General features: G+C 35.8%; 1 protein-coding gene across 2 annotated transcripts; it reads left to right on the top strand.

Annotated features, from left to right (window-relative positions):
* The first annotated feature begins 464 nt into the window (after positions 1–464).
* LOC111984290 (DNA-directed RNA polymerase V subunit 1) lies at positions 465–20,330 on the top strand. Of its 2 annotated transcripts, none has more exons than XM_024015911.2 (19): positions 465–683; positions 1,016–1,065; positions 1,784–1,876; positions 1,954–2,080; positions 2,224–2,339; positions 3,530–3,586; positions 4,444–4,605; positions 5,484–5,642; positions 6,061–7,953; positions 8,076–8,251; positions 9,880–9,955; positions 10,075–10,199; positions 12,088–12,245; positions 13,805–14,079; positions 14,245–14,418; positions 15,352–15,492; positions 15,591–17,593; positions 18,413–18,527; positions 19,704–20,330. In XM_024015911.2, exons 3-19 carry the CDS (start codon positions 1,796–1,798, stop codon positions 19,989–19,991), a joined length of 6,126 nt encoding a protein of 2,041 aa, XP_023871679.2. In that variant the 5' UTR covers positions 465–683; positions 1,016–1,065; positions 1,784–1,795; the 3' UTR covers positions 19,992–20,330. The 2 variants fall into 2 exon arrangements, with proteins under 2 accessions (XP_023871679.2, XP_065637673.1); XM_065781601.1 differs by lacking the exon at positions 465–683 and adding an exon at positions 707–841.
* The last annotated feature ends 51 nt before the right edge of the window (positions 20,331–20,381 follow it).

The raw sequence follows: 20,381 nt of genomic DNA, 5'->3' as shown, positions 1-20,381 counted from the left end.
TCAATCTCAAATCTCAATCTAATTTTTTAAAAACTCCTAATTATTTATAACTTCATTCATGCAAAAGCTAATTGGTAATTCCTCCTATTCTTTCTCTCTCTCTTCAAAAAAGAGCACACTTTTTGTTTACTATAATTGTATAAACTAATGACGTTTCATTAACTATTCACAGTCGCACAAGTCAACAAACAAATTATGAAATTGGACTTGAAATAATGCTAATAAAGAAAAAGTTTTAACACCTAATTAATCCATCACAAACCTATTTTTCTCCCCAAAAAAAAAAAAAAACCAATCATAAATTTCAATCTAATTTGTTTAAAACACCTAAATACTAATTTCATTCATGCAAAAAGCTAATTACTCAATTAGTTATTCCCCTCTCTCTCTCTCTACTTGTTCAAAAAAGAGCACACAAATCCAAACACAGCCATATTGGAAACAACCACTCCCTCAAAATATTTGCTTTTGTTATTGTTTTGTACTACAAATACAAAAAGGCCAAACATTTTTTCTGTTTCTCACAATTTCTTCTCTCTCTCAGCTCACACTCTCACTCTCTTTCTCTCGCTCTCACTCTAACCCCTAATATGTCTCTCTCTGTTGGCATTTTAGGGGGGTAAAATTTAGGGTTTTTGATGAAAGCCCAGAAATTCTAAGGGAAGAGAGAGTGAAAATCTGTGGTGAGTTTTTCATTTTTCAGCTCATTTGCATTTCTGGGTTTTCACTTTTTTTCCTCTGTTTGGTTGCTGAGAAAGTCAGAAGGAAAATGAGGGAATTTTTTGGGGCATTGTGTTTTGTTGTTGTGTGTTGGAGAGTGGAAAAGTTAGCACATTGATGGGTTTGTGTTCATTTCCTTATTTTTTTCTCCCTGTTGGGTTTTCTCGGGAACCAAACGGAGGCTTTTTAGTTTCTCTTACCTCTTTGTTTGACTGTCACTGTCTAAACCCGTGTGTATATATATTTCACCATTTTGTTGTGTGTGTTTTTGACTTTTTGTTTGGTTTTAATTTAGGGTTTTGTGAGCAAAATCTCAGCTTCAAGTATACCAACGACTCAAGACAGGTAATTTTGTTCTTCCTTGCATGCATGTTGATTTTTTTTTTTTTTTGAAGTGTTTGGCTTCTTCAGGTAATTTTGTTCTTCCTTGCATGCATGTTGATTTTTTTTTTTTTTTGAAGTGTTTGGCTTCTGAGAAAATGGAGGGAAAAGAAAGTGGTGATTATTTTTTCCTTCTTTTTTTGTTGTTGGGTTTTGGTTTTTGCCTAAAAATTAGGGGGGAAAAGGGCACTAGATGAAAAGAATTTTCATCCATTTTCTCAGAAGCCAAAACCAAGCCTTTACGTTGACTAAATTTATTCCCTTTTTTGCTTATATTTAATTATTTATTTATTCTGTTCAGTTTTGCTAAAATGTTGTTTCAGGCTTTTTTGGTATACTGTACTGATACTTGGATTTCACTTGTGAAAGTGTAATCTTGCCATTCCTTTTTATTTATTTCACAACTATAAACTATATAATAGGACGGCATTTTGATAAGTAATGAAAAAATTCTGAGAATTTTTAAGTTTTTATTTTTATAAAGCTAGGAAAATTGTAAACTGGTGCTGAGCTAAACAAATACTGATATTATATACTTACTCAACATCACTGAAAGTTCCTGGAAGATTATTCTTTTTTTCTTTCAATTTTATTTCTGTTATGGTCTTGTTTACTGTCCGCGAGTGATCTCATTTTGTTTACCTTTTGACATCTGCTTCCATTAACAATGTTGGCTTCACAGATCCTGAAATAGATGGAAGAAATTGCCTCTACTAGTTTTTTAGATGGGGAGGTTTTGGGGATAAGATTTGGCTTGGCCACTCGTCAAGAAATCGTAAGTAGAATTAGACTTTGAACCATTTACCAAATTACTGGGTCAATTTCTCATTTGTTGTTACAATGTTTTCATAGTGTACAGCATCCATCAGTGACTGTCCCATTAGCCATGCCAGCCAACTTGCAAATCCCTTTCTTGGCTTGCCCCTGGAATTTGGGAAATGTGAATCCTGTGGCACATCTGAAGCTGGGAAGTGTGAAGGTGTGTAAGCGTTTGTCTACCTTGTTATCTTGTGTAAAAATGATAGGATACTGTTAAATGTTAAAATGTATGGCATGCTGATAATCATTCATTTGCATGTGTTATAAAAAGTAACTGAGTCTTGTTCATTATGTTCCTTTCAGGGCATTTTGGATATATTGAGATGCCTATACCAATATATCATCCCAGCCATGTTAGTGAACTGAAGAAAATGCTGAGCTTATTGTGCCTAAAATGCTTAAAAATTAAAAAAAGCAAGGTATGACTTGAGGGCTCCTTTTTATCTCCTGATTCTGTATGTGAAGCAGAGACTTGACGCAAATTTAATTTTACTTGTTCTCTGAGTCTTTTCTCTTTGTTGATTAAGGGAATATAAAGGAGCTCATTGTTTTATTTTCACTTTTCTGCTAAGAAATGAAGTGCTTTTGTCAAGAAGCCTTGCCTATTAAAATCTATTTTGAATATTCTTTCTTTCTTTGTAATTATAGTATTATCTTTTTAAGTAATTACAATATTACTAGAAGCTTTGAGGGATTTGAATGGTCTCCTCTTGCGTTTAAGTCTTTTTTTCTTTCTTACTCTTCTTGCATGGTGTTTAGTTTTGCCTACCTTTTCTTGTTTTTCCCTTCTAGTTTTGTTTGATCATTGTAATTTGGGTTATTGATGTTGATGTCGTTATAGTACATTTCCTGTGTACGTGGCCTGTTTTCTTTTTCTAATAAAATCTTTTAAGTTACCTTTCCGAAAAAAAGAGAGAGGCTAAAATGCAAAACTAACCTTCTAACTTTCTTCAGATTTCATTTCAGTCTTCTAATTTTACTTTCATTCATCTCAGTCCTCTAAGTTTTAGATTTATTCAATTAAGGCTTTTTCATTAACTTTTGTTAAAATTTTTTGAAAAAAAAATCTAAAGAATATTTTTCAATCATTAATTGAGCTTTTTTAATTTAAAAAATTTGAAGAAAAATTTATAAAATTGAAAAATTAACCACAGCATATAACAAAAGTTGATGGAAAAGCCTTAATTGAATAAACTTGAAAGTTAGAGGACTAAAATGAACAAAAACTAAGTTGGAGGACTGAAATGAAATCTGAAGAAACTTAGAGGATCAGTTTTGCATTTTACCCAAAAAAAAAATTTATTTGTTACTTATAATTATTTTTATTTTTATTTTGTATCCCTTAATTTTATTATCTCTAAATATATAAGCTGGGAAACATTAATTTTTGTGCAATGTTTTGACATTTTCAACATATTTCATGACACCCCCTGCTTTGGAACTCATGACTCTCTTGTTTGTTAATATCTTGTCAAGAAAGAATTGATATTTACTCTGTATCTTGATTTTCAATCCTTTGTTATTTTGTAAATCAGTTGTGATGCACCTTTTGTTTGAGATTTTACAATTTCTGACCTTGTACTTTTATATGCTTGATTGTACCATTCAGTTTCCGGCCAAGAATACTCCTGGTCTTGCAGAAAGATTGTTAGCTTCATGTTGTGAGGTGAGTATCAAATGATGGTACTATATTTTCCATGTTGGTAGATATGCGTTATTTTATTCTTGCCATTTTGTATTAATTTTTATGTCACTGCTCTGACATCATGTCTTAGCGATCAAAGAACTTTCCCCATTTGGATGACTGATGAACCTTCTTTTTAGTGAGAAGAGATGACTTTAAGTTATGGTCTTTGGTTCATATCATATATGATCATAATTCTTTGCCCTATAGATGGGTCCTAAAGATATTAGTGAGTGATTGCTCAATTGGCACCTTCTCCCCTTGCAAGAGCAAGGTGGAGGGTGAGGTTTTGGGTTCAAGACTCATCGGTTGGGTGTTAATTACCCAAAAATAAAGGATGGGTCCTTAAGATGTTGTTGCCATATCCTTTGGTGCAGTTAATACTGTCTATGGTTCTTTAAAGTTGAGTGAAGCCTTTGTTGAGCTATGTTGCTTGAACTTCAAGACACCATGGCTTGGTTATTAATATGAATGATTGAAGTAAGCCATGTATAAATTTCTTATATTCCCATTCTCTTTTCTTATTTTATTAATTTATTTTATATTCATCGACATCAATTGGTAAGCTATGAGATGAATGAAAGTACTAAAAATTGATAGATAAAGCTAATTTGGGGTTTATAAAGGGATTGGGGTTGGTTTTTGATTCTGTCTGTAGCATCTTAAACTTAGAAGTTAGAACTGTCTCCTTACCTTGTAACAACCTTTCTTGTAGACCACTTTTTTGTCCTAAGATTGTTTAAAATTTGGTCTTTCTAGCAGTGCTTATTTGTATAGATTTGAAAACTTTTCTGATAATATTGTTCTGTGCATTTAAATCTATTTTTTTCCTTGTTTAGGAAGCTTCACAAGTTTCTATTAAAGAGGTTAAAAAGGAAGGTGCTTGTTACTTGGAACTGAAGCTGCCACAAAGGACAAGAGGAGAGGATTTCTGGAAATTTTTGGAAAGATATGGTTTTCGCTATGGTGATGACTTAAGTCGAACTTTGCTTCCTTGTGAGGTTTGGTTCCTACTCTTAGTTGTGTTTGATTTTTGCTTGTTACAGTGACACTATAATGTATTTTTTTGGGGCCTAGTTGATAAATGTAGGAGGAGGTCTTATATATTTAAATTGACTTCTTATCTGCTATTGTTTTATCATTTTTGCATTCGTGGTTAAAATTGCTGTTCTGCCTTGAGTTTTACACCATTCTCCATGTTGCAGTGTTCTAGTACTGCTTGTGTTTTTTCGCACACATCTATTGGTACTCATCTGTTCTTATCTCAGAAATTTGGAGACGTCATCATCTTATGACTTATTTTTTATTGCATGTATTGTACTAGTAACATTGTTTTTGAATGACATAAATAGCTACTCTTTTGTTTTAAAGACAGTAATTTGGTGATGTAATCATCTTATTGTCTTAGACTGCAAACTATGAATTGCATGTTCGTGCTAATACTATTTGTAGTTTTGGCTCACATTTCTAATCATGGTAATTTGGTGATATTACCATCTTATTTTCTTAGGTTGTTAGTTTGACTTAAATTTATGCCATGTTTAGGCCATGGTCTGCCTAATGCTTTTGTGAAATGTTTTGGCTTTGAGGATTGGCTTGGAATAAAATTTTCACTCATTTATCTTGATGGATGTATAAGTTGGCTGAACTTTAGAATATATTTTGAAGTATCCCACCTATTAAATGATGTTTTCAATTATTAGTGATTGGGACAAATGTGTTGTTTAGTAGAGGTATTAGATATGAGAAGAGAAAGCATGTTGTGTAAATCATATGAATATTAGAAAATGCTGTGGTTTTCTGTTGATTGTGATATCTGTTAACTAGACTTGTGCTGCAACTTGATATTGCCTCTTGTACATGTGTAAATAACTAACAGGTAATGGAAATGCTCAAAAGAATTCCTGCAGAGACTAGAAAAAAGCTTTCTGCGAAGGGGTATTTCCCTCAAGATGGATATATCCTGCAATACTTGCCCGTCCCGCCAAACTGTTTGTCTGTGCCAGAAATTTCTGATGGTGTTAGTGTCATGTCTTCGGTAAGCCAAATTATAAGCAAATCTTACAATTCTTTTGTGTTTAATGTCTTAGTATTTGGAGAGAGGATTTTGCTCAATTTTGAGGAGGGTTACTGCTAGTGAGATTGAAGCTTTTGTTTTTAAGGTCTCTCTATGATTGGATGACGGCTACTTGGTCACTCTATTCCACAAACTTCTTGGAGTTCCTAGTTCTTTTAAATTTTAGATCTTAATTTTGTTTTGCGTGTTTCTCTTTTATACATCTTGATTCCTGTGTTCTAGGGTTGCAGCCCATGTTGTGCTAATTTAAAGAAATATATCTCTATTTTAAATTTAAAAAAGAAGCAAATCTTAGCAGTGGACCTTTTTTTTTTTGTCACCTATTTTGTCTGAGGTTGAATTCTCAGTCTACAAGCATTTGTGTCTTGTTTTATTCCAGGATCCTTCTATATCAATGCTCAAGAAAGTTCTCAGGCAAGTTGAAATTATCAAAAGTTCAAGATCTGGTACACCAAATTTTCAATCTCATGAAGTTGAAGCTAATGATTTGCAAGTAGCAGTTAATCAGTATCTACAAGTTAGGGGTACTGCAAAAGCATCTCGTGATATAGATACACGATTCGGGGTTAGCAAGGAGTCCAATGATTCTTCAACAAAAGCATGGCTTGAGAAAATAAGAACATTGTTCATCAGAAAGGGTTCAGGCTTCTCTTCTCGCACTGTGGTTACTGGTGATGCTTATACAAGGGTCAATGAGATTGGTATCCCATTTGAGATTGCACAAAGAATTACATTTGAGGAGAAGGTTAATGTGCACAACATGAACTATCTACAAGAGCTGGTAGATAACAAGTTATGTCTCACATTTAGAGATGGGTTATCAACATATTCACTGAGGGAGGGCTCAAAAGGGCATACTTTCCTGAGGCCTGGTCAAGTGGTTCATCGGAGGATAATGGATGGGGATTTTGTCTTCATTAATAGGCCACCAACTACTCACAAGCATTCCTTGCAAGCTCTTGCGGTGTATGTTCATGATGATCATACGGTGAAGATAAACCCGCTTATTTGCGGGCCCTTAGGTGCTGATTTTGATGGTGACTGCATTCACTTATTTTATCCTCAGTCTCTTGCCGCAAAAGCAGAAGTTTTGGAGCTTTTTTCTGTGGATAAACAGTTGCTTAGCTCTCACAGTGGCAACCTCAACTTGCAACTGACCACAGACTCATTGTTGTCTCTAAAGACGATGTTTAAGACATATTTCTTACCCAGAGCTGCAGCTCAGCAATTGGCCATGTTTGCTTCATCTTCTTTGCCTCGTCCTGCTTTGTTGAAGGCTCATTCTGGTGCCCCTCATTGGACTGCTGTACAAATGTTACAGACTGCTTTGCCTGCTCATTTTGACTGTGTTGGAGAAAGATACTTGATTAGTCAAAGTGACGTGTTAAAATTTGACTTCAATAGAGATGTAATATCCTCTTTGGTGAATGAAATTGTTACTGCTATTTTCTCTGAGAAGGGTCCTGAAGAAGTATTAAAATTTTTTAATTCTCTACAGCCCTTGTTGATGGAAAACATATTTGCAGATGGTTTCAGTGTTGGCTTGGATGATTTTTCCATATCCGGGGAGGCCATACAAGAAATTCAAAAGAATATTCGGGATATTTCTCCTTTGCTGTATGACCTAAGGTCTACATACAATGAGACGGTGGAGTTGCAACTGGAGAATCACATCAAAGTTGTGAAAGCGCCAGTTACAAATTTTATTCTAAAGTCATCTTCATTGGGTGAGTTAATTGACTCTAAAAGTGATTCAGCTATTAACAAGGTAGTGCAACAAATTGGGTTCCTGGGCCTGCAACTTTCTGATAAGGGAAAATTCTATTCCAAGACATTGATTGAAGATGTGGCCTCCCTTTTTAATGGAAAATATTCTTCTGTTAGAGTTGACTACCCTTCTGCAGAATATGGATTGATTCAAAGCTGTTTTTTTCATGGGTTAGATCCATATGAGGAGATGGTTCATTCAATATCTACAAGAGAAATTATTGTTCGCTCATCGAGAGGACTGACTGAACCTGGTACTTTATTTAAAAACTTAATGGCCATCCTTCGAGATGTTGTTATTTGTTATGATGGCACTGTCAGAAATGTTAGTAGCAATTCTATAATCCAATTTGAGTATGGAGTAAAGGATAAAAATAAGCCTCAGAATTTATTTCCTGCTGGGGAACCTGTTGGTGTCTTAGCTGCAACAGCGATGTCGAATCCTGCTTATAAGGCAGTTCTTGATGCTACTCCAAGCAGCAATTCCTCATGGGAGCTGATGAAGGTATTAAATTTTTGGCTGGTGCATATGATATTATTCATCTTTTCTTTGCTTCTTCTATAGCAAGTGCATAGTTGTCTCTCATAATTGTACACTCATATTTTTATTTACTTTTCCCTCTTCAGGAAATACTGCTTTGCAAAGTCAATTTTAAAAATGAACTTATTGACCGCCGAGTAATATTGTATTTGAATGATTGTGGTTGTGGGAGAAAGTATTGCCGAGAAAAAGCAGCATATTTAGTAAAGAATCAATTGAAGAAAGTCAGCCTTAAAGATTCTGCGGTTGAGTTCCTGATTGAGTATGTTTTGCCATTACATTTGGTGCCTTTTGTTACTTATTTATCTTCCGTTACATATCTATGCATTTTCCTATGCATGTAAAATATGGCTCAAATCTATGCTCATTTTTGATTATGTTGTTAGTTGATATGTTATTTTTGTATTATATATAAGTGTATTGGTCTTAAAGTTGGATCCAAGAAAAGATGATCATTTATGTCATTCCCTATAATACAAATTTTGTGAAGTAGAAGCTATAAATTTTGAAAGTCGTGTGACCCTTGGTTGTCTCATATGTGCTGTAATTGATATCTGGATCTGCTCCTTCATTTGCCTAACTTGTTATATATCTGTGATGAAGTTTTGTTGACCCTTGGTTGTCTCACATGTGCTGTAATTGATATCTGGATCTGTTCCTTTATCTGCCTAAGTTCTTATATATCTGTGATCAAGTTTTGTTGACCTTTATTGAGTCAAATGATCTGGAGGGTCTAGTCACTAGTGCGTCCATTAAAGGTGAGCATGGCCTTAGTTAACCAATTAGGCATTTGTTCGGCATTCATTTTGTTTCCACTCTTTGCCTTACTGTATGTGTGATTTAAGAGAATTTAATCCCGAAGGAATGTATGCACACTTGTCCATTTCGTCAGCCCCTTCGCTATTACAAGACTAGTCTTTTATGAATCTATGTTATGTTTTGTTTTGATTATTATTATTCCTTTGGCATTTCAAAAGGGGGAGTAACTAGCATGTGACTCTAAATGAAATTAGATGGTTAAAATTTATTTGTTATTTGGAAGATGAGATAGGACTCTAGGATTGGGCTATTATCAATCAGCAGTAGATTTAAGTTCTCTTTCCTGCATCAATCTGTGCTGGTGCCACAAATATAATTTGCAGATAGTTTCATTTCTTCCCTTGTTTCTGCTCACATGCTTAAACCAAGTCAGCAAGTGACCCTTTTGGTAGGAAACAAGTCCGGAATTAGAAAGGCCACTTTGGAGGAATGTTTGTCAAGTTAAGCTGTACAATCATTATCTAAGATGCGTCTCACTATGTGAATTTTAAAGAGCTTGGATTCTCACTGAGTGATGTTTCTGTGTCATACTTTTCCCTCATCTTCTTCTTTAGTCATTCTTTTCTAACCTCTATCCAGTGAAAAGAAGTTCTAAAAGTTTGCTTTGCCCCATAATGGTCACTTTACTGTCCATGCATCATATCAAATATATAAATATTGCATTGGATGTAAAATAGAGATTGTGATAAGTGTGTATTACAAATCAATTCTTCCACTGAGCAGCTTTGTTTGAGCAGGTTCTAAATGTCTGTAGAAAAAATGAAAATTGCAAGAGATGGTCATCCTCAAAAAAGATGTGCGATTGAGTTCTTTGCTTGCTAATTGTCTTTATGGTTAAATTTCAGTGAGAACATAGTGGGAGGAATTGCTTGTTCACATCCTGTGTATGACAGATCCCATTTTATTTGATTTGTTCTCTTTTTTCTATGACAATATGGTGCTCTTTTTAGTACCAACATACAATGCAATCTCCCCTCTCTCTTACAATTTGTCATACTCCAAAATTTTTTTTCCTGTTCAATTTAATTCGAACTCCATCAAAGTACTGATAGTTGTGCTTCTTACATGCAGATATAAGGGGCATCGAACTGTATCAGAAGGTTTAGAGATTGATGCAGGCCTGATTGGTCATGTCCATCTAAATGAGGTTGGTGCATTTGCTTTTAACTTGTTTATTACTCTGGAGTATATTTTACAATTGAAGTTGCTGTTGCTTGCTGTTTTGCGATTATTCTTTTGGTGAGTAACTTGAGATTTGTTGAACAGAAAATGTTGAAAGATATGAACATTAGTATGCATGAGGTTCTTCAAAAGTGCCAAGAGACTATTAATTCATTCAGGAAGAAGAAGAAAGTTACTCGTGTTTTTAAAAGGACGGCTCTATCTTTCAGGTTAGTCTCAATTAACTTGTAATCACATAATAAATTTGCCATATGGTCATTAAATTTAAGGTTTATTTTTTTTCTGCAATGTGCTTTTTGAGATGACTAGGAAAACTGCTTACATGGTGTGGGGTGCCTGCCGCCCGGGGGGGTGGGGGGGGGGGGTGGGGGGGGGGGGAGGCTTAAACAGCTTTTGCTTACTTTGACCCTTTTCCCCCTCCTTCCTTCAAGTTGCATTTTTTAATTGATAAATTTTTAATATTTATTTATTTATTTATACAGTGCAGTAATATAAAATTATTGCAAAGAATTTTATGTTTGTCATACCAAAATGTAAATCTGTAAGTTTTGGCCTTTGGCCATCTCTTGAAGTTTCTTCAACTTGCATTTTTTAATTGATAAATTTTTAATATTTTTTGATTTATTTATACAGTGCAGTAATATAAAATTATTGCAAAGAATTTTATGTTTGTCATACCAAAATGTAAACCTGTAAGTATTGGCCTTTGGCCATCTCTTGAAGTTTCAAAGAATCCGAATCTACCAGACTATGCATTGTGCTTCCTGTTGATGTTGTAATGGAGGATGAAGATTAGCATTATGGTTGATGGTTACAATTTGATTAAAATCTAAACTTTTATAGGTCAGCATGATAGTTTTGTTTTGGCTCCAAAGTAGAATCAGTACATACACCAATACTTTTTTTTTAGTAAGGTTCATATGTGGTATGTGTGGAGGGAGAGTAACTTCTTGACTTCTGAAGGTTGTGAAAAATCAGTTTTTGATTTGAACCTCTTTTTTTTTTTTTTTCTTTTTCTTTTTATGATTGGTTAAGGTTCAAGCATTACCCGGGGGTATTAGCATCCTCTGTGGTGTCTGGTGCCTTGGGTTTGTACCCCACCGCCCCCTCTGCCCCTTATATACCTACAACACCAACAAAGCCTTAGTCTCAAAATTTTAGGGTTGGCTATGGATCCTGAACAGATTAGCAAGGGACTGGAGATTTTAAATCTTAGAAATTAGTTCTTTTTATAGGGTGTTTCATGTGTATACTTACCATGTTTCATGGCGTGTGCCCCTTAGTGGGCCTATTAAATTAAGGTTCATTTCCTTAACCCCAAAAAAAGAACTACCTACTAATCTTTTTGTCATTGTTGGCATCCTAACAATTTAGCAGTCAGAATGTCCACCCTTGGGATTGAACATTTTGTATTCGTCAAATATAGTAGATCTTTGTTGTGAATCTTTTTCACTAGTAGACTAATAAATCGTTGTCTCATTTCTTTTCTGGGTCTTGTCCACATTATCTTTTTGGATAAGTAAATAAGTAAATAATGTCCACATTATTGCATTTTAACATGACATCACAGCCCATGAAGCTACTCTTTCATTGCTGTTTTGATCTGTTATCCATCATTGTTGAATCCTTCTATAACAGCAGAAGAATCACAATGAAATGTTTATCTGAGACACCTTTTTCTTTGATGGCTTTGTTGTCATATTTTGTAATTGCTTCCGATGGTCTTTTTAAGGAACAAAAAAGAATATAAAGTGTGGGAATATCTTAAAACCTGATATATGAAAATGGTAATAGACACCATAAGCATGTTATCTCTCTATGAATAGACACCATGAGAATGACTATGAATATCTGGCTTGAAAAGAAGTTTCAAAATCTCTCTAAGCATGTTATCTCTCTTGGTTGTAAATTTGTAATATTAGGTCTAGCATTTTTGTTGTTTACATGGTTTAAACTAATGAAATGTTTGGTTTAGTTTTTGCCCTTGTGTGTGCAATTTTATTCCCTTCTAACCCACATGTTTACTGCAATTTAGCATAATACTGAAACTCTTTAAGAGTGAAAAGTTACCTTTTGCTTTATGGTCTTTCTTGGCAGTGAATGTTGCTACTTCCAGCAGTCTTGTGCAAACGAAATCGCTGGTATGCCATGCTTGATGTTCTGGTTGCAGGATATGTGTGATATTCATTTGGAGAATACTTCACATATCCTTGCTGACATGATTTTTCCGGTTCTTCTAGAGACGATCATCAAAGGTATAATTCATTGCAGCTGTTTGTTATTACATGATTTTTGTTTTAAAGTTTCATGAATTCTGCTATGTACCTGTATATGAACATGGTAGAGTACGTGATTTTACCTCAAAATTGGTCATTGTTAGGCTCAGGTGCATGCAACCTGTGTTCTGTTTTTCTTTCTTAATATAGTTTCGTTATCATGATTTTGTTTTAAAACTAATTATATATATATATATATATATGTATGTATATTAGTCAATAAAAATGATTTTTCTCTCCTGCTGATATGCAATAACTGTGCTGGATAACAAACAAATACAAAATGGCTTTTCTTCTGCTTCACTCACTCCTGCTTTCTCCATTATTCAAAATTTCACTGTGCTTGTGGAATTGTGAGGGTTGAAAAGTTTTAATTGTCAATGTCATGCTTGAATTTGGTTAAATAGGCTCTTAAGCTACTTTTCAATTTCTTTGAATTGAATGCTCTAGAGTTTTTTCTTTAGTTTGGAAGGGATTCTCTGAAACAGATGTAAGAACAGTTTTATTCATATTTTTCAAACGTTTTTCTATTCCCTTATGTCAAAGTGCTCTGCAAATGAGGGTGACTAAACTCCATTAAGATCATAGTCTTTTTTAGAGTTCTGTGTGTGTGTATATATATATAAAATTAGTTTTGTGCTTTTCTGATTTCTATTTTGTTTTTTGTGTGTTTCTTTTGTGAAAAAAACATTCTTGAGACATTTTCCCTCTTAGTCAATGTTTACATAACTGATTAAATGACGTAGGACAAACTGAGGTACGTGTCTACGTGTGTTTGTGGTGGGCTTGGGGTTAGGAGAACTCGTAGATCTACTTTTAGAATTTTTGAAGAGGGGTTTTAGGATTGTGATAGAAATTTGAAGGTGGTTTGATGACTATGTAGTAGAATAAAGTATGTGGGAATTTAGGGTTTTGATAGGTAAAAGAAAGAGTTTGATCTGGGATTGCAAAGAATAAGAGTAAGAGAGAATTTTAGGGTCTTTAGAGGCTGTATGAACAGTACCCGTGAACAATGCCAAGGAAAGCGATGAAAGAAGAGAAAAGGAGTAAGAAAAGAAACCATAAAGGCCAACATGCGTCTATGCTCAAAATACTAAAATTTTGTTAATCAACTCCATCTCCTTTGAATACATTGTGCATAATTTTTATAAGGACCTCTTCTTGTACTAGCAGTATTAGGACTCCTAGTTTGAATAGTAAACTAAAACCTAAAAAATTACTAACTTGGATCCAAAGAAAATAAAGTCTAAGATACTTAAGCAAATTTTTGAGAAGGAAACCTTCTGAAAGTGTGATCCTGAAGTCTCAAATATGGAAAAAGTTTTTAGAATTTTAACGTAGTCCAGGGTTCCATATATGTTCCACAACTATTGATGTTTCCCTGTATACCAAACTGTATAATGTACCTTTACCTTTGATTTATTAGGTCCAGCCTAAGTATTTATTTCATTGGTCATATATGCTGTGCCTTGATATTTTATGAATTCCATAGAATCTAGAATATGAAATGAGATGTACTCTTCCTTTTGAATGGGCAGGTGACCCCAGGATTTGCATGGCAAGCATAATCTGGATTAATCCAGATTCAACAACATGGATAAGAAGCCCTTGTAAGTCTCACAAGGGCGAACTGGCAGTGGATGTCACTCTGGAGAAATCCGTTGTGAAGCGTACCGGTGATGCTTGGAGGATCATTATGGACTCGTGTCTTCCAGTGCTTCATTTAATTGACACGAGGCGCTCCATACCATACGCAATCAAGCAAACTCAGGAGTTGCTTGGGATCTCTTGTGCTTTTGATCAGGCAGTTCAGGTATTTTTAGACTTCCTATACCACCTTACGAACTGTTCCACATTAGGTTTTGATGCTAATTATCAGCTCAATGGAACGGCTTTTTGTTTTTATTTTTTATTTTTCTATTTTCCTTTCCTTTTTCCGCTAAGAGAAACAACTAATATGTTGTTGCTCATTGTGCAGCGCCTGGCCAGATCGGTGACAATGGTGGCAAAGGGTGTTCTGAAAGAGCATCTCCTTCTCTTGGCAAATAGTATGACATGTGCTGGAAATTTGGTTGGCTTCAATACTGCTGGTTATAAGGCACTGTCTCGCTCATTGAATGTCCAAGCTCCGTTTACTGAAGCAACACTTTTTGTAAGTAATAGCTTTCGTTTTGAATTATTTGAAATATGTATAGTTCTAATGCAAGCATTTGTCAAAATTGGGATCCTACTGAGTATCACTGGATCAAAGTGGTTTCTTTGGATTGGAATATAGGATCTGATCGTAAAATTGTAATATTTTATAAATTATGCTAATTAACTAAAAGAAAAAAAGATAGAGGTTACTTAGCCTTTTTTTCTATAGTACATTTCCAGTGTACTTGGAGTGGCTTTGGCTAATAATATTTCTTACGTTACTTGTCAACAAAAAGAAAGGTAGAGGTTAGACCTTTTGAATATAGCTCTAAAGGTGGAGCCCTCACAATTTAAAAATGTAAAGATCAAGGTTTGACTCCTTGCAAAAAGTACATGAATATGTATCCAAGCTAAATAAAAAAAATTGTTCATTTACAAAAGATATAGACATCCCAAGTTTGCAACAATAAATAAGTGACATAAAAAATATATTAATTTAGCCATCCCAATATTGCAACCCTGTAGACAAATAAGGAAGATTGCAGGTTTTCAGCAATGTTTAAATTTGTGTAATAGGTAGGTGATGCAGAAAGCCGAGAGTGAGAAACTAATGAAAATAATAATAAGCAAAGAATGGAGAAGAAGCAAGAAAGAAAAGTAAATAGCTGAGGGAAAAGGAAACTGGGAATTTCATTGTGAGAGAGAGAGTTTTGATGCCGCTGGTGTTCTGATGTTAACTTCTGTTACTACTGATTTTTGAAGCAATGTGGATCGTTTGTTGGAGTTTGGAGCACAAAATAATGCAACTTAACAACAATCTAAACTAAGATTTGAAAAACCAGTAAATAATTTTCGATCCAAGTTGAGAATTTAAAAACTACATTTATGCTTCCCTGTAAGATAATCTGTTATTATTTTTTTGTTTCACCTTGCCCCATATGTGATTCAGACACCAAGAAGATGTTTTGAAAGAGCTTCTGAGAAGTGTCACGTGGATTCTCTGTCGAGCATTGTTGCATCATGTTCCTGGGGTAAACATGTGGCAGTGGGTACAGGTTCTAGGTTTGATGTGCTCTGGGACAAGAAGGAGGTATTGATGATTTTAAAGTTCTCCAAATGTCTTTACAACTGTTTTAACTTACTTTGTGGGGTACTGCTAGATTTGTTTGATATTGTTTTCTTTTCCAGGGAGGATTGAATCAAGAGGGTGGCATAGATGTTTATAACTTTCTACATATGGTGAGAGGAAGTGCAAATGGAGAAGAATCAAATACTGACTGTCTGGGTGTAGATGTTGATGATCTTGTGCTGGAAGATGAATATGCAGAGTGGGAACCCTCCCCAGAACATAACTCAAGTTTTGATAAGCCATCCTTTGAAGACAGTGCTGAATTTGAGAATTGTCTAGATAATCTGCCAGGTGAATCAACTTGGGAAAAGGTTTCGGCTTTCAATTCAGGCTCTAGTGGAGGATGGGATGTTGATAAAAATGCAGGAACAACTACAGGAAAGGGTGATGTATGGTCTGGTTGGGGAAGGGACAAAGCTGAAAACCAAGATGCCCCGTCTTTGAAACCCCCGGAGGATTCTGCTGGGTCAGGTGGTTGGGATTCTGTGCCGGCTTGGGGGACTAGTGATAAAAAAACAACAAATGATTGGGGAAGGGACAAAGGTGGAAAACAAGATGTCCCGTCTTTGAAACCCCAGGCGGATTCTGCTGGGTCAGGTGGTTGGGATGCAGTGCCAGCTTGGGGGACTAGCGATAAAAAAACAGCAAATGATTGGGGAAGGGACAAAGCTGTAAAACAAGATTCCCCATCTTTGAAACCCCAGGAGGATTCTGCTGGGTCAGGAGGTTGGGATGCTGTGCCGGCTTGGGGGACTGGCAATAAAAAAACAACAAATGATTGGGGAAGGGACAAAGCTGTAAAACAAGATGTCCCGTCTTTGAAACCGCAGGAGGATTCTGCTGGGTCAGGTGGTTGGGATTCTGTGCCAGCTTGGGGGACTAGTGAGAAAAGAACAACAGGTGATAGTGTTTCATCTGATTGGGGGACCCTTAAATCTGAACAACGCGACATCATCTCCACAAAAGCCCAAGAAGATTCTTTCAGATCTGATGGTTGGGATGTTGCAGCGTCTTGGGAGAAAGGAACTGCAGCAAAAAGTGAATCATCTGGCTGGGGGACCAAGAAAGCTGAAGCTGGTGTTGTCATCTCAGAAAAAGATGATTCTTTCAGATCTGATGTTTCAGTGCCTTGGGAGAAAAAAACTGCAGAAAAAAGTGTGTCATCTCTTTGGGGGACCAAGAAAGCTGAAGCAAGTGATGTCATCTCCTCAGAAAATGTTTCTTCTGGTTGGGGGATGGGTGGCAATAAATCACAAGATTCATTTGTCTCTGCAAAAGTTCAAGAGAACTCTCCCAGAGCTTGCAGCTGGGATGCTGCAACTCCTTGGGGGAAAAAGGCTGGAGCTGCAACTCCTTGGGGGAAAAAGGGTGGAGCTGGTGATGAATCTCAGCCTTGCAGAAATGATGGGAAGCCTCTACGTGACCGAAGCACAGAGCCTTTTGATTGGGATAAGAAGCGGACACAGGAGAGAGTTCAGTCAACATCTAGTGAGGACTGGACTAGGGATGAACACCCATCCCAGTCTGTGGATTTTGAGTCACCTGCCAGTAAGAAGTTGACACAGGAGACAGTTCAGTCAACATCTGGTTGGGCTTCTTCAACTGCTGAAGACTCGAGTAGGGATGAACACTCATCCCTAACCGTGGATGTTGACTCACCTGCCAATAGTAATCCATGGGGGCAGGTGAAGTCACCAGAATCTTCACAAGGTTGGGGCTCTCAGAATGAGTCAAAGCATGGTTGGGGTTCACCAAATGCTGGTAGTGGCAATGAAAGTGACAGACATAATAATCAGTGGGGCAGGGGAAGCGTGGAACCACACTTCAAGAAAAACCGATTTGAAGGTTCAAAGGGTTGGGGTACAAATAATGGAGAATGGAAATCTAAGAACCGTCCTGCAAAATCACCTGGACCTGGAAGGACTCATGACGATGCTGGTGCAGGTGGAATATTTACTGCAACCAGACAACGATTAGATATGTTCACTTCTGAGGAACAAGACGTTCTTGTGGAAATTGAACAGATTATGCAGACTATCAGAAAAATAATGCATCGGACTGGGTATGTTTTCTATGGTTTATACTTGTATGGCTCTAAACAATGTGTGCTTTGTTGCTAAGCAACTCGATAATATGGGATGATTGATACAGTTGCATTTCAAGTTATATGAATAAAACTGTAACCAAAGGATATTGGCATTTACTTGTCATATAAAATGTTCTGTGTCCAATTAGAATGGACCAGTTTATTCAGGGAAATCTCTCCTTTGGAGTTGAATAGAGTCCAGGTTGAGGACGATGGCAAATGAGGCGTGCTTAAAATTTTATTGACAACCGTGAATCATAAACTCTTACAACTGAATTAGAGGCACTACTCAGTACATTATTCTTTTAAGCTATAGGCAACTAACATGGTACCATTCTAATCATTTAAATGCATAACTTTTTGAAGTTGCTTGATGCAATGTGTGCTGTTTATCATGTACGGTGTATCCTGCATTTGTGCTCTGTTTCCATGCTTAGCCCTTCTTCCCAAGGCTAAAAGGCTGACTGTACTTTATGTTTTTATTGATATATATATATATATATATATATATATTTAGTATTATACCTTTTGTGCATTTAGGATACTGGCTGGGCACACACCCACTTGGGAGCCACTTTTGTGGTATCACTTACCCCTTAGGTAAATGTGCATTGGCAATTATGGTCTTCATTATGGGATCTTTAAACCAGAAATAAAATCCAGAAGCTTTCATTGATGCCTCATTTTTCTACTCTTTGATCTCTATCTAATTTCTTTTTTTAACTTGGTCATTTCCTGAAATGTGATCCATTCCCATCATATGGACATCTTCTGATTTTAAGTTATTTTCTGAAGGTACAATGATGGAGACCCGCTGTCAGCCGAGGATCATTCCTATGTACTTGATAATGTTTTTAACCATCACCCAGATAAAGCAGTGAAAATGGGTGCTGGAATTGATCATTTCATGGTATGCTTCACAACAGTGTTCTTGCAATTTTGTCCTTAATATACCGTCCTCATTATACGATACATTGGATTCAGGACATTTTTGGATGTTTATTGTTGGATATGTGAGAGTTTATTGTTTGTTTTGCCTTTTCAAAAGTGATTATTTATAATAAAAACAGATCTTTTGATCTGGCAAAGTTTTCCAAACAGAATATCCTTACCTATTTTATTTCCAATGATTTCAAGCTACCATGTATACAGTGAAATCCTTTTGCACACCAAATATGTGCATTGAATTTAAAAATCAGTGCAATTGGCTTCTTAATGCATTGGTGGACAAACATAGGGGAAAGCTATGCTCTCCAGTCTCCACCTAGCTGAGGTGAATTGCCATAACCATGATTCAATATACAAGAGTAATAGTTTTGCGGTTTGAGTTACATTCAAGGGATAATTATCTTGTTACTGCAGGAAACTATTGGTCACTTTTTCCCACACCATTCAGGAATGCAATGTCTCAAATTTACATTAATTTAACATAATTTTTTACAAAATTTAATATTTTGCTCAGTGCCTTTTTTTTTTGGCTGACCTTCCTCTTTGGTCTAACTTTACTTTTTGTAAAAATGTCCAAGACCATGGGGATAATTTTCTTGCAAAATTTTCTCTAATGATTTCATGTGATCCTTACTCTTTTTCTTTAATTGGTTGATAAGTTTGTACTACAGTACTACTTAATAAATGGATCTAAAATAGTTGATACTTCGTGATCTTACATCTACCATAATTGAGTTTCCATGATGAGTTCTCCCAAACTGGTGAAGTGATGTGTCTCATTATTCTAAACAGAAAATGTATATAATTTGCTTATTATTGAAATGGGGTGACACATCTATTGTGTAGTTGGAAAATCTTATTTGTGCTTGTGGACTGTTTTACTTCAATGCTGCAGTGTTGGATGAATCCTGTAGTCCAGAACAGATGACTTAGCAAACATGGATTTTGACTTGACTAATTTGCATTGTTTCTCTATTTAATAATAGGGAAGGAAATTTTAGGTCTTTGGTAGGTCTTGAGAATGGAGTAACACCACACCACCCCCCCCCCCCCCTTTTTTTTTTTCCTTTGATTGGTAATTTAGCATTTGTGTTGCATGATAATTGATGTTTGCTATAATGTTGGGCTCGACATGTAGGTTAGCAGGCACAGCAGTTTCCAGGAAAGCCGGTGCTTCTACGTTGTCTCAACTGATGGTCGTAAAGAAGACTTTTCCTACCGCAAATGCTTGGATAACTTCATAAAGGGAAAGTATCCAGATGTTGCTGAAACATTCATTGGTAAATATTTCAGAAAACCCCGTTCTGGTCCTCCTGGAGGCAACCGGGAGAGACACACCAATCCAGAAGAAACTGGTTCTTCTGGAGGGAATCAGGAGAAGAAGAACAACACTCCAGAGGAAACTGAGAATGAAAATAGGCAGTAAGGCCAAGTATGGGGGTTCTAATTTATGTTAATTGTAAATCTTTTAGCTTGCCTCCCTGATGTAACTAGATACAAACAATTCCCATCATCTGCTATTCTGATTTGTATATATACTGGGCAGATGTTTTTAGTTTACTTCCAGCTCATCCACAACAAAATCAAACTGAAGCGTGCTTCCATCTCAGTTGCTCATTTTTCATACAAGAGCGGTTCTTATTTACCCTATAGTTAGCTTATTTGGTAGTTTGTAACCTATACAGTGGGTTTTGGGAAATCACAGGCTATTTATTCTTGTTGTTTTTGAAGCAAAATAGATGGAAGTGTTGCATTCTCATCAAAACTTCTCCAATTTCTACTTTCTTCTTCCATGTTTTCATTTATTTGTTGTGTT

This window comes from Quercus suber, unplaced genomic scaffold (assembly GCF_002906115.3).
Source record: "Quercus suber isolate HL8 unplaced genomic scaffold, Cork oak 2.0 scaffold_272, whole genome shotgun sequence".
NCBI lineage: Eukaryota > Viridiplantae > Streptophyta > Magnoliopsida > Fagales > Fagaceae > Quercus > Quercus suber.
The sequence above is the reverse complement of the archived record's forward strand: the minus strand, read 5'-3'. Positions and strand labels throughout refer to the sequence as shown.